The sequence below is a fragment of the Gymnoscopelus microlampas genome (genome assembly GCF_963454915.1).
Source record: "Gymnoscopelus microlampas genome assembly, chromosome: 16".
In the NCBI taxonomy this organism is placed as follows: Eukaryota; Metazoa; Chordata; class Actinopteri; order Myctophiformes; family Myctophidae; genus Gymnoscopelus; species Gymnoscopelus microlampas.
This window is the reverse complement of record NC_139953.1, coordinates 32579703-32603673: the sequence shown is the minus strand read 5'-3', so window position 1 is coordinate 32603673 and position 23971 is coordinate 32579703. Positions and strand designations below refer to the sequence as shown.

Sequence of the window (23971 nt, the reverse complement as noted above, 5' to 3'; positions counted from 1 at the left end):
AAAACGTATGTTGTCTCAAACCTTTTTCATGTCAAGGACCCCTAAAATGTGGACCCCCATCTGAAAATATATTGTTCCAGGGACCCCCCAGAAGCAAAAATTTGAGTTACAAATGCTCGCTTTAAAAATTATTATATATATATACAAAGATTCGCACAAAGTTTCACGATAAAAAAAAAATAGCAGATCTTGTATATTTGCTATTTTTTAATAGCCAAATAAATCTAAGAATGACACAGATTCTTTCCCGGTCTAAATGGGTTAAAGCAATCTTTTGCTCAAGACGAGATCAGTGGGAAATTCTGGCTCTGTACATTCACAGACAATCAAAGTGTGCGGAGGGACCAGAGTTGGCTGGCAGTTATAGAGACGTCATTTCGTCCCTCTTCAACAGGCCCCATCACTGCTATCTTTGTGGTCTTGTTTTTTGTGCTGTGCGAATTGCAGAGTATGGGTGTCTGGGTTGCAGAGTGTGAGTGTCTGGATTACCTCTGCTCAAAACCCTGTACTGTCCTCTCTTCTGAAGGCCTTTATGAAAAATCCCCCATCGTCCGTTTTGGGGGGTTGTTGATGAAGATATTCTAGAAATGAAGTCATTGGAACTGTGAATGGTTCCTCACTGCCCCATTGTTCCATGCAGTGGCCATCTGCTTCGCATACAGCCATATCTCTGTTGTAGGGGACTTGAAAAGGACGGAACTGGAATCTACTTCATTAATTCATAGCAGCAGAACTCTCCACTCTGTGGCATTGCTTATTGGTCAGAAATTCCTTTAAATGATATTTCAAGGAGCCGCAGGAGTTGTATGATGGCTTTTGTCTGTTGCTAGGCTGCTGTTTAGTGTCTCTGGCACTTGTGCATGCATGGCACATTCAAATGGGCCCAAAGGGGACCATTATTCGTTTGTCTTTCAAAATCTTATCTATTGGCAAAATTGCCTTTTGTGTAGCCTCTTTTGGAACACACGCCTTGTATATTGAGATTATATATTTGGGGAATTTTCCTGTGTACGCTGACTGTGGTGTGACGGACTAGATGTATGTAGTGCGGAATAGAATTCATGAATAAAAAATACTGGTTGCGTAACAATCTGATTTCAGTCGTTCAAGGAGAGTTTTTTTTCCCTACATGCCCACGGCATGCTTAGGTACGCAATGCACATGCAAGAGCTATACTGCACTTCTCTGTATGCTATATAATGTCATAAAGAGAGGAAATCTAACAATGCAACGATGTTTGATGTTGCCGTACTATTTGAAGCTGGTTATGAAGCCGGGTTCTTAGCGTTATGCTAGCTAGAGTACACAGTAAAATCCTAAAATTGAATCGATCCATGTGTTACTGAGTGTACACATTGGTGCCCAAATGTAACCAAATGGATACATTTGTGCACTCTCACACTTAAATTAACACTCAGGATTTTAAAGTGTACTTATCTACAGCTGTTATTATGACTTGTATTGTATTTTGTGGTCTGGAGCACTGTATGAAAACCAGCCAGCAGATAAGCTTTGTGAATGTGATTCATTAGCCCTTGAACTACATGGGAGCTTTCATTCAGAGCTGGAGTGTGTAGATAATGGGCACGGCCTCAAATCCCCCACTCCAGCGGCTACACAAAGAGGGTGAACATTTTCTAATTTCTAATCATAAAGAAAAAAAAGGAAAAGAAAAATGTAACAACAGTCCAGAAGACTACGTCTGCCCTAATTCATTTGCCGCATGCCTCAGCCTAATTTTGTTTGCCGTTTCAACAGGTGGAGGAAACCATACATCACTTTTTGTTACGATTAGTGAATTTTGGAGAGAAGTTCAGATATTTGTAAATGGTGCAGCCTTTGAATGGACACACTCTGTTTAACATTAGCTGTTGAAGCCAGTTGCAGTTTTACCTCTGTTGTTGTGAATAATATACGCTAGGGTACTTTTAGTATGACGCTGACCAAGCTCGTGCTGTTCGCTATACAGCATGTGTTCGAACTGAGACCAATTGTCTCATCTCCCAGCATTATATGGATCAAAAAGCTTATTTTGCAGGTTGATTTTTTAACCCATTAAAACTGGGAAAACATCTGTGTCATTTTAGATTTTAGCGTTGGCTATTCAAAAATAGCAGATATACAAGCTCAGCGAGCTTGTACATCTGCTATTTTTTTTTTACATTTTTGAAACGTCTTGAAAGTGTGAGGACTACTGATTTTAGAAGGTATTTGTAGAATCGGCCTTAATGTGTTAAGAGAAAAGATTTCCAGCCATTCTTATTTTGTGAATCAAACAGTGCTTTTGCTTCTGTATCAATGCAACGCAGGACTTTCCACAGACAAATGCGGTGAAAAAGTAAAACGACTCCTGCACAAGTTTCTCCCAGAATATGTATGAGTCTTCCATTTCCATTTGGGCCTAGGTACGGTGATAATAATTTATGCAATTTCCAAAGCAACTCATCCATCCTATCATACATATTCATTTGATGCTAGAAAAGACTAAAGTCTATTAGGTGCAAGTAGGGCTAACCTCATCCTTTGCTCCGGAGCTTCTTAAATAGTTTCCTAAAGGGCAATGCTATTACCTCATCCAGTGATGTAGATTTGTAGTCCTGGGTGTTAAATGGTAAATGAGTTTACTTGAGTATGAGTCTTATCTTTTGACAGTACAAATCATGTTGTGAACTATTTTTTATTAACTTTGTTGCGAACGCGGAGCTCCGCCCAAGTGGAGCTTACTATGAAAGTCTGCTCGGCTTGTGTCTCTGTGTCTGTCTGTCTGTCTGTGTGCAGTGCACTGCCTGGGTGCGGCCGACAGAGGGCGCCAGAGTGCAGCTACAGTCAAAACACAAACACACACACACACACACACACAGAGTCCGTAAATACACAATATTTTCGAGCTGCGTTCGCTTCCAGCGTTCGCGCGTCTTACTTGTATTCTTTGTGTGTGTGTGTGTGTGTGTGTAAGAGGAGTGTGTGTGAGAGTGTATGTATTATATTGGACAACATTCAGTGGTGTTGTGGAATTTAATATTTTTTCTTTTCTTGCATGCTGCAAGGGGGTGCATTTCTCCTTTCCGACATGTCGCCTTTCCGACGTTGACGAACCCTATACCTAACCCTAACCCTAACCCTAACCGCACGCGGAAGCCACTAGTCGGAGTGGTGAGATGTCGGAATGGAGAGTGAACACCGCTGCAAGGACTAGTTAAGCAGACCTAATTGGCTTTGTGGCATTGAACTGTAGTATGTTCTATAGCTGTAGGCTGTCATTTCCTCCTTTCACACACATTAATTCAATTTACAATGGGTGACATTACATTCACTGGCACATTGCAATATATGTCAAGTCAAGTCAAATGTTATTTATATTATAAATTATGTCCCAAAGGTCTGCAACAATAATTAAAACCAAGGAGTGCAAAGTTCAAGTATACATAGACCCAGTCCCAGACCCACGCATAATAAGTAACAGTAAGTAAACATGAGTACGACGTTAAGGTTTTCTTACTTGCCCATGTCAAAAGCCTTTTGTTAGCAACCATCATCTATCACATTTCTTCAGATTAGACTGTTTTAGTCTCATCTCCATCCATTTGCTTCTTTGAATAGATTACCAAAATACCTTCAAAGCAAATCTTTTTTCTTTTTTTTCTTGACTGTGACGCCGTAAGCCTGTCATGCTGTTTAAATAGCATAATTTGTGCAGTTAATTAAATGTGACTCATGGCACATTGGTGGTAAGTTTTGATTTGGCAAAGAGTCCATTTTCCCTCTGCCTAAAAAGGTGTTGGCCTAATATCCAAAAACAATTTATCAAACGGCAGAAGCAATTAGGCTTAAGTTGAGTAAGTTCCAGTTAATAAAATCAGTATCACGGTATCTGATATCACTCTTCTAGAAGCAACTTTTATCTTATGGTAGACTAGGTATTACTTTTTTCTTGTGTTCAGTGAATCTCTCTGAACTCTGAGATAGATGGGCTTCAGATAATTCTGGGAAGAGAATGACAGCTTTCTTACTGTGGAGATATTCTTTTATGAAAGTCTTTTTCCACCCCAGTTTTTTAGTTTTTCATCTAAAATTAGGTAGGATCGTGAAACAAACTTAATCCGGGTACTTTATGAGATTGCAGTCTTTTCTTGTGGAGTGCAGACTGATTACTTAATCAGAGGGGTTGAGATTAAGGCTTAGCTTAGATATTGAATACGCAATAAGCCACAAGATTGGAAGGTCCTGCAGCAGAAATGTTGAGGTGAAATAGCCTTCAGGTTCACTGAAGCATGTGGTTGCTATTGATGTGCACCAGAGCTCTTATTTTACTTTTCTGTGTGCTATGAATCAGAGTCCACGGCCATTTATCTCCCGCTCAGGGGAGCCACCACGCTGCTGCCGACTCCTCACAAAGAAATTATCTCAACGTCTGTGTGTGACCCCCAGGCACTGTCCTGCCTGTGTGTGTTATCTGTTGTCACATTCGATATGGACTCCTATCTTTAACCATTTGGTATCCTTTGAAAGGAAACACACACACACACACACACACACACACACACACACACACGCGCGCAAACATAATACATTTATAGGTTTATTCAACCATCGCTTGCCTTATCTGGAGCCATGTGTAATTTTTGATGGAGATGGTGGTGTTACCTTGTGTGGGCCTGTACAAAACATTTGCTGTCAGAGGGGATTCTCAGTGACAGGCTAACGGCATGTCTCATTAGCCGCACACCGAGCACCGTCAGTCTGCAGGCTGCTCACTGGCTCACTGACCTCACACCCCCGTCAACTGTCTGGCCTCCAGCAGCTAAAGAACATGTGATGGAAGTGCAGGAAACAAGGTGTCTTTTCATCTAGGATTCTTTTTATTTTTAGAGTAACACATTTTTTTAACCCCCTTTTTCTCCCCAATTTTGTCGTTATGCCAATTGATTCCTCCCCACACACATTTCTGTGTTGTCACTGCTGTTGTATCCCACTGACTCACCTGCCAGTGAGGAGCCCCCACCGGGAGGACGTAGGGCCCTCGTCCTACTCCTCCCGCCCAACACTCCCTGCTAACAGGTGCCGCCCCAGCCCGTAGGAGTACGTGCAATGACCAATATCACCCTCCCCGCCCGGCTTCCCTCCCTCGAACATGGGCCAATTGTGTTCGCATAGACGCCCGACAAAGCCAGATGCACCACGATGGATTCGAACCCACAAACTTTGTGGTGGTGGGCAGGGACTTTACCACTGCACCACCCGAGTGCCCCTATCTAGGATTTTAGCTAAACTTAAAACACTTAAATCCTAGGTACTTCTTTGACTGAGAACCCCAGGTGTCTGTGCTTTTATCACTAAAGGCGGTTACACACCGGCGAATATACACAAAATTCGGACTCGTTTCGAATAATTAAAAGACGCTTTTTCGCTTCGCTTTTTCTCTCCGTGTAAGCTTGCATTGACTTTATAAGGTTTTTAAAAAAAACTTATCATTCGCATGAAAAAAATCGCCCCGGTGTGTAAAGACCTTTAGTCTACACCAAATCTCTTTGTCAGAAATAGCAATGTACAAGCTCACAGCATTTCGCAACACAGTGCTCTGTGAGTGTGTAGATCGGCTAACTTCACTGAATGTTCGCTGTTTGTTTTGACATGCACAGAATAGGGCACTAGGGTTCATGTGGTTTAATTGAGCTTTGATATGCATCTCTAACTTTCAGTACATATCAACAAACACCCTTCAGCTCAAATTGCAAATTTGGATGCAGATGGCACCCTCATTTTGTTCTTTTTGGTCTTTCAGTATATTGAAGCTTGTAATGACGACTGCTTCCTGTGAAGTCAAATTTAAAATTATTATTTTTTGCTCTCTCTCTCTCAAAGATGCCAGATTGACCTTTTTTTTTATTAATCTTTTGAAGCCAAGAGCTTTTCTTTGTATGACATATATAATGGCAGTAAACCAATATAACACTACAAAACAATACAGTTCACCTTGCCTCAGGAACATTCATGCAACACTGCCACTGTGTAGGTGCTGAAAAGAAAAAACGTTCTTCCCTAAACTCATTTGTCTTCGACATAAAACCAATAACACCCTTTTTTAACACTTTATCCTAAAGGGTAGTGGGCGATGAGGATGATGTATGTAGGTTCTTTCTTTCTTTTCTGCCTTTGTTGATTGTAAAGTAGAGATTTGTCAGGAAACGGGGAAAGAGTGGGGAGTGACACGCAGCAAAGGTCTGTCGGGCTCAGGATTCAAACCCGGGACTAAGCCCTAACCTTTTGGCCATCAGTGCCCCTGTTTATATTCTTTCTACTTACCATTTTGATAGTGAGAAGTATTTGGTAGCATATACAATTTTAGGTACCTTCTAGTTCAGAGTTATTAGGGGATTTTTGAGGAACAATTTAACTTCCCACAACCCATGGTTACGCCCTGCTTAGTTTCTGAAATACCCTGTCATAAAGGATTCATTGGAGCATCCCACTTGTCTTGGTTACACACCCATTCTCCAGGGTTGGGTTCAAGGACCAGATGCTTCTCATCACCATGCATCCTCTCCATTGCTACCACCCACTCACAAAAAGAAAACACGCTTCCTATTGTATAAGAGCTGGTTTTGAAGAGCACATCATATAGGCCCCTTGGCTATTAGGGGTGTTGTTTACCTTAGTTTCTTTCTTTTTTCTCTCAATGCCTCCAATAGCAGTTGACATAGAAATAGTACCTGTTCTGCACAGTAAAGGCAAAAGTATGTGTAGCGAAATTAAACCAAATGGTATACTTCACAAAAAGTATACCAGTGAGCTTGTAGGTCTGCTATTTTTGAACATTTTGGGATATTGGAAATGTTTTGCCTATAGTGTTAGTCCAAATATAGAGATGCCAGGTTGAAAGTGCTTAATGGTAAGTATATTGTCTTGTTTTAGATGTTCTATTCTCTCTCTATCTTCCAGGCTCAAATGCGGGGTGTAATGTTTTTTATTTATTTTATTAAACCAGGTATGTCATCAAACATATTCTTATTTACAATGGCATACAGGGGTGGGCTAAAATGGCAGGTTGCAAACAGGCAATGCAACAGCAAGACCTGAGCAGCATATGTGCACACAGTGTTATGATAGAGAGGGCCTTGAGTTTTCAGGTTAACCTCGAGATGCTCCTTGGGTTGCTGAGCTTATGTAATTTTTCAGCACTCATACGGTTGGTGCTTCGCTGCCTGCCTTCAGTGCATGACTCACAGCAATGCGAAACGGGTCCTTCAAATATACAGTATCGTATAACAATATAACAATATATATATACAATATATTGTATAACAATATATAACTTGCACCTCTCTAACAATAACTCATCAAATGCACTTTGACAATTAAGTGTAACAATTTTGCGAAAAATATCTTAAGGATGTCTCTCCTATACAGCATATATGAGTGCGTTTGGCTCATTAACCCCATGAACCCTAGCGTTCTTATTCTGGGGTGAACATTTACAGACACGTTGTGAGCTTGTAAATCATCGATATTTGGTGAGGATACTTGGGGTAGAGAACATGTCCTAGTATAGAGCCCTGGAGGTCTCCAGTCAACAAAGTATATAGGGTTTTAAGTACAAAACAAAATATCCTGAAATGCATTTGATTGTGTGGCCGCACCCAAATCTTGTTTTCTTTTGTAGTCGGAGAAGGACAGCAGAATGCTGACAGTACTTCTTCTGTGTGACTTTTTGAGGATATTAATTCAAAGTCATCTCCCTGCCCATGAAAGTTGTTGATTGCTATTGACTAAGGTGTGAATATAGGGACACCAGGTTCAGGTTGAAAGAGGTTAAATATTTTGTTTAGGGTATAGAATTCACCTCTCAGTGTGCACAAAGTACTGGTACTGATATACAGTAGTAAATTCAAGAATAATTCAGAACTTGTTGTATAGTTGTATACTGTATATTGCAATAGTAATAATAATCTTTGGTTGTCATAAAATCCCAAGGCACACTGTTTTGGAACCACTGTTCTAAGGCGCCTGTTGCTCCAGACTGTAACCTTGTCTGACTTGGACCAAGCTGGTAGTCAAGGAGTCCTGTCTGCACACTCTGATGTCAGCTTTGCATGTAATAGGGAGCTGCGCATTGGCTTCAGTGGGCTGTTCGCATTAGGCATAAAAGGAGCCTTCAGCAACAGCCCTGTGGTCTGACCGGAATATCAATCTTTTCTCTATGCTTTCTGATTAAGTCCCCCCCCCCCCCAACACCTGAATCTTTCAGACTTCTCTTCAGACCCATGAGAAGAAGCACACAGCAAGAAAATAAGATGGCTTCTCCCTAGGTGTGCAGAGCCCACACTGGTTATATGGGGGAAATATGGAGCCACACAACACAATCTGTGTGAGCACATTGTAGTACATTGTGCCCAATGCACATTAGTAATGCATAAAGTACGGGAAACAAACCTCCACATCATAGACACATTAGATTATGTGTGTGATGTTGTCACTAAAGTGAAGCTCATCTTGTTTTGCTTTGTTTGATTAAATATGAATCACCTTACAAGATAATAGTGCACCATATAGTGGAGGATGCTCAAAGACTCGTCTTTTTATATGTTGCCAAAGAGATAAAGGGAAGCATAGGGAGTGATGATTCTCTTTTTTGTCACACTGACATGGTTATGAAAGTATTTTATGACAGGTTCCCATTGTCAGTGGCTATTAAGGCTTCTGTTCTTGTGCTGCTCAATTTTCCTAGAAGCTACTCTGTGGTTTTATTTTACCCTTATTTTTGGTCATAATTTTAAATGTGCAGCTATGTTGTTGGAGAACGCGGGACTGAGTGGGGCAAATGCTTTTGATTCAATTTAGTTTTTCAGCCTCTTGACAGGGTATCAGTGGTGGTGAAATCAATTGAAAGCCTTTTTTTAATTGTACATCATTTATTGGACATATTGAATGTCAACAACCTCAAAGCACGCTAGTCTAGCTGACTCCAAATGTGCATGCCAAGTGCTAGTCTCGCATTGCCCTACGTTGGGATATCTCCGCCTACCGATATGTCTGGGGACTTCAGAATCCAAGGTAGTTGCTAGAACAGCCGCTAACAAACCTATGCCAGCTGCTTTGGAAACCGATCCTGCCATCGTCCCAATATGAAGGTCCACCCCAAAGCCTTTGGATTAATTCTGCAATGCAGCTTCTTTATAATTCTCTAATTGTTTCCACCTGTTTTTTTAAAGAATAAAAAGGGTGGTTGTCCTGTTTCAAAGTATTAAGAGACTGACTTGTGAGTCGCGCTGAATGCATGCCACGTCAAGATAAATAATCTAAGGGGTCACTCCTGGGGGTCAAACTCTGAAACTGCATGTTCAGGTTGTAACCTTTTCTGGTTTTAAAGTTATAGGCATGCTAAAGGATGAGATGGGAGAATGTTAATGATGTATGTTTGGCCAGGTCTTACTGAAAATGTGAACATTTAATCAAGTGACCTGGTAAAAAAAAAAGTATTTTCTTCTGATCAGCATCCCCACAGTTCTCATAAAATAGTCCTTAATTGTATCGGCTTGGCTGTTGTTAAATGGCCATTTGATTGTCACAAGACCAGGCAGAGGTGGTCTGGGTATGAAGGTTGTACTGTACATGGCTATGGTTTTTCCCTCTATTAAGGGGGCACAGGGGTTGGAGATTATTAAATCTCATAAATCACAGGCTGTGTCACACATCTGTGGATGTTGTCTTTGTTATTAACATTAAGCCTCAAGGTGTGTTTGTGCCGGGCTTTTATTCTATCTTTTGATTTCCTATGAATCAATGCTGTTTGTATTTCTGATCTATTTTTATTGAGGAACGGAAAACAAATAACAGCAAGCTGGATGGTTGATGACAATTGGGTTTGAGATGTGATCAGCTGGTGAAACATTGACCGTTGAGCCCGTGGAAGACCGATCGGGTAGGAGATTGTCATTTTGAAGTTAGTCGGCTACCACAGGAACAGGCATGATTCATCGCTATGTCACCATGTGAAATGAGCCCCAGCGAGAAACAGTGGAGAAGCAAATAGCCTGGCTTCCATCACTTTGACACTTAACTCTCCCCTCTGGGAGAGAGAGGCACTGCTCACCCTGTTAGCTGTTGGTTCGCCTCCCAGAGTTGATCGGGTAGCCGTTCCCTTGTCTTGTCTTGCCCCCAAGTCTCGAATGAGAGCCTGATCTCTTAATGGGGCAGTATTGTTCACCCCCTGCCCCCGCCCGCCTCCTCCCTACGCCTACAGTGCCAGACTTTGTGTTTCCGTCCTAAAGAGGTTTACCAGGAAAGCGGGGTCATGGCCTTTCTCTGCAGTAGCGCTCGAGGGAACACTCTCACCGAAGGATGATGTGTAGTGCGTAGAAGCCTTCCGTTTCTCCTGGATCTGCATCCAGGATTCACTGATTGAACCCAAAGTGGTGGGTCGGCCCTGCTGAGGTGATGAGAGACCTGAAACGGTATCTCCCGCCTACATGCTGTCGCTTCATAAAGGCAGCATTTCTTTTTAGTCTGGCTATCTGCCATGTGGGTGTCGGTGTGTGACTCATTCATCATTCCAGAGAACACCAATGTTGCCCCTTTGATGTTACCCTATGGAATGTTATTTTCCTAGAATAAGTGGAATGCTTTGAATCCTATCCATATTTGATAATGAAAGTTGACTTATTTGTTCTCTAATATGACCTTTTCCCATGGTGTAAATAGAACAGGTGGGTGTATTTGTGTCAGGACCTAGACTATGCCATGTGAATATAAAACCTCACAAATTACTAACTGAGCTCATTTATTTATATTTGTTTTTGTCAACATAGGCTATGAGTTCAAGACCAGAAAATGCATTTCTCCTACTTACAAGTACTGTCCATCTTGCCAAAACAAATGGAGCTAATATCCGCAAGTCATAAAACTCCATTGTTCTAAAAAAAAAAAGAAAAAGTATTAGCACAAGTCCCAGAGCCATACTATTATTTTAGGTCAGTATAATTCATAATTGTAATGTAATTTTTCCTGGAGCAACTTTATGAAGTGACGGTGAAAGATTTTAGTATGTGTATGGCAATGCACAGGGAGGGAGATCACAGCACAGTACTAGGAATTATGCCTATGTTTATTTGTATTACATTTTTTGCAACTACTCAAAGTGTAGGAACAGAAAAATGAGGAACAGTAAACACTGTTTTCAACCTTATCTTCAAATAATTGGTCCTCACTAATGCTCATTATTTGATGTAACATTTCTGCCTACTTGCTCTGTGTCTCAGAGGTAGCCTGATTATCATACTGAAGCTGCATGGAGCTTCAATCTGACATTGGCTCCAGTGTAGGCGATTACAAGGGGGAGGGGATTCGAATTTCCCTAAACCAATCACAAGAGATCTATGGATCCGCCTATATCTGACGTCATCGCACAGCTTGATTTAGCAGATATTCGCTGATTGGCTTGTCGGACTCGTTAGACCCACCCCCACCTCCGACTCTCATTGGACAATACATTTTTGTACCGAATTAATCCTAGGTTCACATTACGACACCAGACCAAGAGAGGCAGTTAACTCAGTGTGGGCGGGGTCTATGGACTGGAACCAGGCTATCTTAGAGGTGGACTGTGGATGGTTCAGAAACCTGCCTACCAATGACATCATCGATGGGGATTCTAAGCTAATGTGAAGTTGGTGTGCAGAAATAGATGCCATTATTTTTGCATCAATTTAAAAAAGGTTTTAAATTACCAAATCTACCTACCAATGATGACATTGATGGGCAGGTTTCTGAACTGAACCACCTCTGAGACACAGAGCAAGTAATGATGCCATCTTATTGTAAGGATTAGTGAGGACCTCTTATTTTTCATCTATTCGAAAATAGCCAATCTACAAGCAAGCTCACAACGTTGTAGATGAGCTATTTTGTTTTCACAAATGTTGACAAATCTTCTCTTATAGAGTACCTGGCACAATATCTTTTTAAATCAGAGTCTGTGGCCAAATACATATTAGTTTGGGGTCCTTGACATGAAAATGTTTGAGACCCACTGGTTGGTCTGTCTGTCCAAAATGATCAAGAGAGAGCTGTTGGCATCTTATCACGGAGTACGTGCCTGTTTTCATCGTTGATTTATTTTGTTACATTTGAATACTTAACTCACTGAGTGCCATTAACGTGTTTCACGTGTTTTACCGCTATTGCGCAACGTGCCATTAACGTGTTTGACGTGTTTTTGAAAAAATTGGGAAAAAAAATTGATTTTTTTTTTTTGGGAAAAAAATGTTCAGAACCCAAGATATCATTACCTGAAGATGTGCAGCTCCATCCACTCCTTGTTTAACTCAGAACTAAAAAAGGCTATATCTCTCTTCCTAAGCACTTTTTGTTTTCTGTGAAAAAAACTCTGGCACTTTTCAGAATCAATTCTGAAATAATTCTGGCAATCCTGGCACTCAGTGAGTTAACTGTATTGCGTCACATCTTGTCCGGTGGGAATTGAGTGTGAGTTGTAGGCTACATTGTGCATACATCTCTGCATCTACATCTCCCTGGCATGGCTAAGATGTATTCATTCATTGAAGATGTGGTGTCCCCTATCGCCCACCTTATGAATAATAAATGTATACAAATGTATTTAACAGGGTTAGTTGATCCACTGTTGGAGTTGAAGCTGCAATGCTTTGGGTGTCTTGAAGGCTCAGCCTGTACGGACAACGTTGACATAATCCCAATTTCTCTGGTTCACTTCCCGGACCAGGACCCATGATGCATGTCATCCCTTCTCTCTATAACATCCTGTCTCAGTAAATCAATATACATCAATCGGCTTTAAAAATAATGCAACTCTTTGGATGGGATGCTAGCCTTTCAAACAAAGTAGGTAAAATACCCTAATGCCAACATGAAAGTATTACAAAAAAGAATGAGAGAACCAGAAAGCAACTTATTGCCTCCGCCAGGCCGAAGACGTGGCCGAGGCCAGTCTGTTTTGCACCCCGTCCGTCCGTCCATCTGTCTGTGAACAGCTAATCGCCGGCACTGTTGGCCCGATGAACGATGCACACACACTCCTTGAATGCCAGAGCAGAATGTCTGCCTGCCATTGGCCTATCATAGCGCCACCAGCAGGCAGAGTTTTGCAAAAGATTATATTAGTCCTACAGATTTTGTCAAAACATCACGCAAATTGGAATATATATCATCTCTATAGTCATGTGATCAAGACGGACCTGTCTGATTTTTCATATTCCATCCTGATTGGCTAAGATTGGCATCTAAAGTTTGCAGGAGTGTATTGCTTCGAACAAAATCATGAACTCAGCCTCAAATCCTGAACCCACCGATTCCACGCACCTCTATAATGACTGAATTCCAAACATTGCATTATGCTGCCTGTGTCTGTATGTGCGTGTATGTGAGTCTGGAGCTGATCCTTGAAACTAATAGACCAATAAAGCTGCACATTTTTCATGTAGATTGCCAGTAGGCCACGGAAGTCACTACACCCCATATTTTTCAAATGGGCCTCATGATGGCACTATACCAGGCCAGCCCACTTTACATTTTAGCCTATAACTCTTGAACCGTATGTCACCAGGCAGTCATACAATCAAACAAAATCTCCTGGATTCCTTGGATCATGACGCAACTCCCCATGTAGGCCATGCCCATTTCCGCTAGATTTCAACTAGATTTTCTGCCATGTCACATTTCGTCCAAAACGCACAAATTGCTACACATTATCTCTGGAGTCATGTGATAAACATGTATCATATCAGTGTTTTTATATTCCATACCGATTGGCAATAATTGGTTTCCAAAGTTTGTAGGAGGAGCCTATTTTACAAAAAAAATCATGAACGCATTGTCCAATCGACACCAATTTCAATCACATATTGAGGGGCCTCCACTCAATGCAGAGACAAGAGTGATTTCACTTAGATCCATTTGGGGTCCCACAAATGAGACAAATGATGTAACTGCTTGTTGCAGAAACTTGTTTTTTTATTTTTTTATTTTACCAATCTTCCAATGCACACAATCTTGGGCATCATGTGACAATGACAGCTCCAACCCATGACTACTCAGCCCTGGATAGACCCCCCAGCCTGGTGGAGATATTACAGTATACAGTACTGTATGTGCTCCACTGAGTTCACCTTTCTAGTGTCTGTACGGCACTGTCTCACTAATGATGAAATATCCATCATCTCTTGCATTGTGAATGTGTCTGTGTGATGGCTCCTTATCTCCTGTCTGCTTGTTTCCATTCTGACTGTATATCACCCTGAACACTCTCCTGCTTTCAAAGGGTGGGGAGGATGTCCGAACCTGAGGGAAATGTCACACTTTGATGATTTGCTTGAGAGAGACAGTTTTATTCCCCCTGATGATTTAAATGTAAATGGTTTCTGTCACACTAGTCAGAGAAGAGATTCCTTCTGCTGTGCAGAGAATATTGTTGTGGCTATGTCATGCCTATCAGAGTTGCTTTCTGTGTGAGTTCTGTCTTGTAGGGCAGGGTACTGTATGATACCTGATCTTTCCTCTAGTGCACAAATTCATTAGGTCTTATTGTACTTTATTGACCATGGCCATTTCCTGCCTATATTTTCCGTCTGCATGAACATATAGCATAGATCAGTTATCACTTGAAAGAGAAGAGGTCGATCGGAGGAGTACAGAGAGAGTCTTATTAACTAAAATCGCTTATGACTTTAGCACTGGGCAATCCATTATGCCTTGCAATTCTAGTCTCAGATATTTTCACTTGATATTTCAGTATAGTTTTAACTGTTTTGTCAACTATTTTATTTTTCAGTATTTGCAAGAATTAGCCAATACTCTTTTGTTGCATTTTGAGTACATACAGTATCTTGAATTTTCCAAGGCAGATTCAGATTGAATATTTTTGTAGATGCTTGATCCTTATTGTTCACCTCATGATACACATGCAGCTCCATGGACACTTTATCTGCAGCTCTCCAGCATAATTTCTAACTAGATCACAGTGCAGCGTGAAGCAGCTACTTGGTCTGAGAGCAATCCATTTCTACTTCATACCCATAGCCGTTCAAACAGAAGCCTGCTGTGCCATAAATCTCCATACATTAACCAACCCAAATACTTACAGCGTCTTTTAATTCCTTCCTATTCATCCCACTTATATGTCGGTCAGGCTCTATTCAATACTATACACAACATATACTGTAGGCGTATTGCTTAGTTTGAACTATCAAATCAAGTTCAACATTCTGGTTGCCGAGATTATTAGTCTACTTTGTCCACTGTGCTGACCTCCAGCCTGCATTCTGCTCCCGTCTGGCTCTCAAGCCGGGCACATATTTCATAGATGTGTGTGAATTAGTGTAAGACTAAAGCCGGTTATATTTTCAAAGTTTTAGAAACGCCTCAAGGAAAAGCTCAAGTTTTGAGCATTTTCACATTATTGATTGGCACTCAGTTACAGTGTCATAATAGTGCAGTATGGGTGTTTACAACACGGAAAATGCTTCCACATATGGCACGGCCTTCATAAATAAACTCCTCCTTTGAAGTTGTTGAAAATGTCCTTGATTTTGATGCTTGAATACATAAGCAAGGCAACCATGTCTCTGACCTTGTGCTGTATTGTTTTCTTAAAAACATTTTTATACACGATGCATGGAAGTGTTTGTGAAGAGTCTTTCAAGGTATCAATGAAGATAACTAACTCTAACTCCCTGTCCAAGCACACAAAAGCCTCAGGATGTTAGTACCGGTACCTCTGCTACTTAATACTATACTTAATAATCTCCATTCTCCACAGCCAGTGGGACATGATCTCCTCTTTGTAGCTGTAATAAGATTTTTATTTTGCACTGTTGTTACTTTGTATCATAGTTTTTTTTTTTTACATTCTGCAATGCAATAAATGTTTTCAGAAAGCATCCTTGGCCTTGCAGCCAGCGTACAGAAGCTGCAGGTATACTGTATGCAGTCTACTATGTATTTAAGTTTTTGGTCTGTTTTGTGCAGTAGGTCACAGGCCTGCTGGTCCGTCATCCAGTATGGTGCTGCAGGTTCCCTCTAACCTGCAACAGCTGTTGTTGTGGTGACAACGAAGCAGATGAAACCCACTCTTTTACAGTCACCAGGAGCCTAATGACTCATATGCTATTCTAGTCTTTACTCTGGCATGCCAAATGATAGGCGCTGATGTCTGAGCCATGCTCTGGCAATCTAGGTTAAGAGTGTATGGATGAATGGATTTATTGAATGTAAACGGGGTCACTTTTTAAAGTCAATACTCACCTGGCTTTTAGAGTGTCAAGGTATTGCTCTTTGACATGATGTAATAGTTGTCATTTCATGTGTTTCCACTCTAATGCGTTCCAGTTTGACCTCACATATTTCTAATCATCTGGTATGACCTCCCATTGTCTTTTTCAGCTCCTGGATGGAAACTTCACGTCACAGGTCAGCCATGAAGTGGACGGGCTCATCTTCCAGCCATGCGGGGTAAGCTTCAGCATCTGGATCTGTTATATTCCAAAACAAAATGCTTATTGCAACACATCACATGTCTGCAATTTTTCTTTTTTACTCATCTTGTTTTGTTTGACATTGACCCTCCCATGTCAATATCTTTGCTTGCTTCCATTTGGTTTCATTTGAGTTACAAACCCATAAAGGTCCATTTTAGTCCCCAACTATCAATCATTTAGCTGGTAACCCCTGGAAGCCACTCAAAGACCTCTGGGGGTCCTCGGACGTCATGTTGACCACCTGTGCCCTACCAACGGTGTCTTATGTTAGAGGGCCTTCTGTGTTGGAATGCTGATGAGCTCGGTGTTAGAACAGCAGTCCCGCATGACATTCCTTTCATCTGCGATATTAAAGGGGTACTTTGTAAGTCCCAAAATAACGATTTTAGCAACCTCTGCTGGTCACTACCGTCATTGCAGGTCTTTAGTGGATGCCTGCATTTCCCAGAATTCCATTTGTTTTCACCGGAAGGCGGAAGAGTTACAAATGCGTTCTTTTTGTTGTTTTATCCTATCTGCGAATCGTTTCTCTTAGCCAGTGGAGCTTTAGTTACCGTGAGCTGTGTTTTCTTTTGCTGTTGTTTTTCCATCTTCAAATCCTATAATGCCATAAAAACAGCGTGAAATTCCTTTTTGTTGCTAACGACAAACAGGAAACCAGTGCATTTCCGTTTCCATTTTCCGGCCGGATGATGTAATTTTTGCCGGAAAGACGCCCCTGTCCACTTTCAATAGAAAATAGGTTTATAAAAGCCTTTCGGGGGTGAAATTCATGAAATGGGTGTTGTGAAACATTTGCCACTCACAAAAGATAAAAAATGTAACTTTAGTTTTTTTGAAAAAGTTACCTAGTATTACTTTAATGCTGATAACTTGTTTTCCTCCCTTGTTGGACTCGAGGACGCTTAATACACAATATTCTATGAATCAGTGGAGCCTGATGCAATGGCGTACTGGATATATTTTTATGTATATAAAATCCTCTCAGACACCATTGCTGCTGGACAGGGAGCTGTCTAGATGCCTGCTAAAACTGTAGCCAGCGAGCACACCTACATAAATGCTGTCTGGGCACAGTGTGACAGACGTGTTTGCGCAGAGCACAAAATATATTTTTTCCACTACCACACTGGCTTTGTGGCTAAAGTACATTTCAGCACATACAGTATAGTGTTTACAGCTCCATCCTCCATCAGCTGCATCAGTATCCTGTGGTGGTTTACTGCACTGGAGCACATTAGAAGTAAGAGTATTAACTCTGAAAATGTACGTTTAACACTCCGGAATATACTGTGATGAGTTATTTTCCTGACTTATAGGGGGTACATGCCTCATCCAACGTCCGAATTTTCTTCGGATAGGGTAGGTTATAACTACAAAATGAGAACTTATGATGGACGGTCACAGAATTTTTTTTGGACGCTCCTGCACCCCTACATGTTCTGACTGTCTGACGAAAGTTCAGAAGGCGTGATTGGTCAGAAGCAGAGTGACATATTTATTTTTGTTTCTGCATGACTTCATTCTGCCAGCAGTGAAAGCACCAACAGACGTTGAGAGGGACTAGTCTCTTGAGCCAAACTCCAGGATCTACAAACCTCTCTGAAATGACTTTCTATTGACCATGCGAATTTGACGAATTTCCCACATTATTTTTCCCTATTAAAATGGCCGCGCTGGTTGGACACAATGCTTCAGCGTCTCGAGACGACAGTGCAAGCTGCCAGCTGCGATTGTTGCTGGGCAGATTCATTGATCAGAACACTGAGTTGGCGGGGTCTGGCGTTCAGAACACAGACGTGTTCGGAGGGAGTATGAATGGGCAACAGACCATCTGGAAAAAGTTCGGATGTTATGGGGTGACTACATTGAGTTAGTGTTTTTTAAGTATTCTGGTGTATTTGGTTGATTGATTTATTGCACAGTTAGAACCGCTAAAGTTGTTCGGTTTAAGTTAATCAGCAACAATGTTATCAGAGCTACTGTTATCGCTGTACAGGACAGAAAAGGGAGAGGAAATAGTGTTGCATAATCTCGATTTGTTCATGTTATATGTTTCATCTCCTTCATTACATTTCTAGGAGCTTTGCTTAAATCCCAAGAGAACTTTGCAAAGTTTTTACTTTAGGCTATTACAGGGAGTCGGAAGTATTGACATTTAGAAACTTACAGTTGTTGGCTGTTTTTCTTCAATAGAAAGAAGCCCTTGAAGCAAGCTTGCAGTTAGTTGAGCCTCTTGGTGATAAGGCCAAAGTAAAATGTTTTCCCTCAAGATAAGTGTAAGTAAAGAAAGAACAGTTTCACCATTTATTTTGTGCTGTTAACTGTTATATTACCTTGTCCTCTGTTTTGCTCTGTTGATATTGATTATTTTTAGTCATATATGGGGTCTAGATGAAAATCACAGGGTAGGTGAACAGACTCGATCAACACAAATACAGCCTGACCAGGAGATAGGAGGGAACACCTTGATCAATATCATCCGTGTGCTTTGGGGGCATTGTAGGACCCAGATAGAGATTATACAGGACATGAACATCAAACAAGATGTCAGCCTGTTTGCCAATATATACAGTGTCTGCAGGCTACTGTATGTATTGGTTATTTGATAAAAAATGGTATTGTTGCTACCCATCTAACTGTGTTTAGCTACTGCCATTTTCAGATTTCATATGGCCCATCTATACAAACACAGGTAATGCAAGTATTGTACTTTCTAAAGCATATACTAAAATAAGAAGTCAAGCTGGACACTTAACAATGTATTATTATTACTGTTGTTGTTATTAGTATTTAACATATGAAAATGTTGGGTTAAGGTACATTTTTGTAATACGGTAAATCATGAATTGTTTTTTTTCTGACCATCCACTAAATAAGGTCATGTGAGAAATAGTATTTAAACAATCTAATGAAGTATCATCTGTCATCATATATATCTCCAGGAAAGACAGGTGTCTCTATTAACTCTTTGACTGCCAAAAACGGGAATTCCCGTCCGATGCTATCATGGCCACGGACGGAAATGACGAAATTATTTAAAAAAAATATATATCTATATATATATATATTTTTGGTCTTGTTTTTTTTTGTTTATCTCAAAGGAACTAGGAGATAACGCTATCCAAGAAATTGCTGCTCCATTCACTTCAATGTTAAAAAGCAAACGGAGGAAAAATGCACCTTTTTTTGAGGCACTGGGACGACACAGTCTGAAATAAGTGTGGCAATGAAAGAGTTAAGAATGATGTGAGGAATGTTGGTTTGGTTTGTCTTGTGATGTATGCGCTCAACAGATTGAAGACACACTCTATTGCTTCCAGCACCAAGTCAGGCTTGACGTTAAACATCGGTTGTTGGAAAGCAGAAGGCAACTATCTACTCAGTGAACTGAAACACACTCCCTGCTTGTGTCTCTCCCACTGCTGGAGACATTTTCATTTTTTTTGCCCCCCTAGAAAGATGGCAATGTCAGTCGGGTCAGTCCACCACTGTGGTCCCAAACAAGATAACTCAGAAACTGCTGGCTGAATTGCCATGTAATTATCTTCCAATCCTTGACCCACGAGTTAAAAACTTGTAATCCCTATCTGACCGGATAAGAATCAAGATTTTGAAATCCTAACGCCCAAAGGACACTTTTCTCTAGTGCCCAGAAAAGGGTTCCTTTCTTCTTCTTTTTCTTTATTTGAATACACAGTAATGAGAGGTAGGCAAGTGTACACTGCAAATGTGACAAAAATAAATGAAGATTTTAATCAACCATAAAGGCTGCAAATAAGGTACAGTAGTATTTACACACTTTAACAGCTTATTTATAATGAAACATAATTATGTCCACTCTAAATCTACCCCTCCAGTGGGATTAAGGTATCAAACTGATCCCAATCCTATGTTTTTGTTTTGAACTATCCATTTTGAAGATTTGATCCAGATTACATCTTGGATTTGCCAAAATGTCCACTTGCACACAAGATATCTGAAAATCTAATGTGTAGATTGCCATGACACTGCCGAGTGCATTCATGCTTTCCAGAGGATGGCCCCTACTGATTTTGGGTGAATCAGTGGTCTTTGCCCTTGTGCCACCCTTGGGCCAAAATGTCCAATTGAATGCAATCTCAAAATCTAATGGGCAGATTGCCATGAAACGTACATGTGAATAGCAAGGATAAAACCTACTAATATGTTGGTGACCCCTGGTCTTTTCTCTAGCACCCGTAGCTGGGCATTTACGGCCCTATTCTGGGCGCCGTCTTACCCATTATCCCTAAACTTCTTTGCCATTTTTTACTATTTTGAAAAACATTTTCAAGTAGTTCAAATAGCCAATCTACATCGACACATTGTGAGCTTGTAGATTTGCTCTTTCAACTATTTGAAAATGTTTTTCAAAATAGTAAAAAATGGCAAAGAAGTTTAGGGATAATGGGTAAGACGGCGCCCAGAATAGGGCCACTAGACTCTTTGTCTTGTTTTTACGTTTGTTTTTCTGTTTGGGATTTGCGAAGTCCTTATCATGGATCACCTGTATGGTTAGAGCCATTTGGGAGCAGAAGGTCTGGTAATGACTGTCTGCAGGTTTATACAGCTGCAGTCTGCGACGACACCAGCAGAGTATCTCTGGCTCTCCAAGCTGATGTCTCTCCTAGATCAATTAACTGATGAGTCCCTTGCTTAATCCATGCTACAATATTAATTGTATGTATTCCTACAAAACTGTCCAGTGTTTTTTGCTTCGCTGTTCGTCATTACATGTATGCCTCCATGCCCTCCCCTGAATGACTACAACATTACAACTGATAGATTGTTGTCAGTTGTTTTCAATTGTTATAATTGGATTCCATCCGATCCATGCCCCTCACAGCCACAACCCAGTCCACTATCTCATCTCTTTCATCTCACATTTTATTCTGGCTATTATTCTGTCTATTTCCCAAATTACACACACTGTGTGTGGAGTGCGAGTGTGCAAAATAAATCTGAATTTATTTTGTATCTTTTTTAAGGACTACACTGAATCTTTTACATGACCTGACTGTAGAAAAGACTCTGGGTTTAGAGACGAGGAATTGACATGGGCTAGCTGCTGTATCGACGCAGCTGAGGGTCAGGTTGTCCTCTGTGACTCATTTCACTGGATCGATCAAATATCTCATGAATAATTAGAGAAGGGGTAGGCTTTGAATGCACTGTTGAAATTATATGGAGACCTGTGCAGTCTGTCTAAGTAGGCAGACTGGCAGGGAATTGCAGCAACAGTAGCCTTTTAATATGAGACTGTGAGGATACATGGCATACAGTACATATTGTTGGTCAGTGTTTGCGCTTTAAACTTGTTATGGATTTCTCACTTTTGAATTGGACTGAAATCCCTGCACTGTGCTGCAGCAGAAACAGAGGAACAACACAATACTAGCAAAGCAACATTATGTAAACCGAAGTAAGTACCGTATGCAAAAATGTCAATGTACTTTTGTAAAAGCAATTAAAAAATATTGTGGAGAAGTTGCTTACCTGATTAATTGGCATGCCATTCCCCTATATTTGGGTTGTGGTGACAAAGGCACAATTGTGGGGTCTTGAATGGCCTGACTATAGACATTGTCCCCATGGTGGACTCCTGCAGTCACCAAAGAGGCAGGACCACCCTACACCTTATCAGTGATGTCTACAGACTCACAGTGGAATAGACACGTACCAACATGCCCTATAAAAAAGTGACACCAGATGCCTGCTGGGAATGGTAGATTTATTGGTATGTAATACCTCTCCTGGCTGTCATGGTTGCTAACTGAATTATATCAGGGTATGAGACATTCCAATAAGGGCCTTGCAGTGCTCTTTGATGTCATTGCTGGTAATGTACTGTAGTAGATTAAGTCATATTAAACACATGAACGCCATCATCCCTATTCTGGGCATGTCAAAATAGACAAATATTCAGTGAAAATAGCAGATCTGCAAGAGATCAGCTACCGTAGATCAGCTATTTTCGGCAGCAATATTTGATGTTGAGGGAAAAAAGGAGGGGACCAAGTATTGACCCCTGGGGGACCCCAGTCAACTGAAGTATAGTATAAGTGGTTAAGATGCCATAATAGAGAAGCACCTTAAATATTTACAAGCAATCCTGCACATGCATAGCACATTACACCATCAAAAACTCATCTTTTAGTTTAGATGACAATAAGGATTGATACAACTAGATATATTGATTAAAATCTCATTGGCATGTCAACCCATTGAAATAAGGCGATATTTTGTGATGAAGCAAAGCTGTGGCAGTTGGGTGGTGAGCTCTTAAACACTTAAGCCCTATTCACATTTTTTATATATATATGTTACAGAATGAAAACCAGAGCGCGGGAGCTCACCTCCCGCGCTCCCCCGCGGCGGGGCGGGCCCCCTCGTCAAAAAAAGAAATGACGTCTCGGAGGTACCGAGACTAGGGGGGGCGATGATTTACGATTCTGTCCCTATCAGGACCTAACTCGGCACAGTGCTTTCCCCTGAATCATAGACGGTTCTCAATCAAAACCTAGCCATCAGAACTCTACAACTTGGGCAACAAACCCATCTAAACCAAGGACACAGTTCTTCTGTGAGCAACTGCTGGTCTGTGTTTTTGAGAATGTTACACTTGCATGCTTCAGTGGTCTAAACTTACTGGCAATTATTTCTCTGGTGTAGTCCATGTTCAGCTTGTGAAAATGAGCCTCAAACTAAATATTTGATGCGCATTCTGGTTTGACGCATTTCATACAATTGGCTCTCATTCAGAACAATTCACAGTAGAATAGTTTAGATTTCTGTCATAATACTTATAGCAAGCAACAATAAGGGGTACAATGGCCAAAAATCAGCGGTACAACATTGAGAAAATTGTATGCTATATGTACAGTACCTGCCCAATAAACAGAATAATGATGATAATCCTCTTTTCTGTGATTGCGAGAAGGGTGGTCTCTGGGCTGGATATAACCATAGTCTCACTACTATGACTTGACTTGTAATTTGAATGCTCAAGAGGCCTTGTTGACACTGCAGTGGTCTTTAATATGCGGTCAGTAGGCAGGTTAACTCCCCTGCTCCTCCCCTGCTAATAACTAGGAATGTGTGCGGCTAACATTTTTGATGGCAGAATAATCGGTGGGTGGTATGAACGAATAATCGATTATTCACTGTGTGCCGACATTCACAAAGGCAGCCATAGATCATCGTCAAGAAGTAGGGGAGTGACATGCAGCAAATTGTGTGGCTGTCCGGTCACCCCCTGTCTTCTTGTAAATACTTCAGTTAGGTTACATAACAATAATGCTGATTACACCAAGATTAGGCATACCACCAAATTGTGCCAATACCGCTGCACGCATTAGAGTGTTGTGTGCATTTTGTATAGCCAACTAATCTTAAGCTGTGAGAAACAAACTGTACAAAAGAAGGTATGCAACAACGCATACAAC

The 23971-nt window shown here is 41.0% G+C and overlaps 1 protein-coding gene across 1 annotated transcript in view; it reads left to right on the top strand.

Moving 5' to 3' along the window:
• The window catches only part of rngtt (RNA guanylyltransferase and 5'-phosphatase), a 94298-nt gene that overhangs the window by 51562 nt on the left and 18765 nt on the right, over positions 1-23971 (top strand). Inside the window, exon 12 of the mRNA XM_084082697.1 lies at positions 16411-16479. Within this exon, the coding sequence (XP_083938823.1) occupies positions 16411-16479 (69 nt within the window). The remainder of the gene's footprint in view (positions 1-16410; positions 16480-23971) is intronic.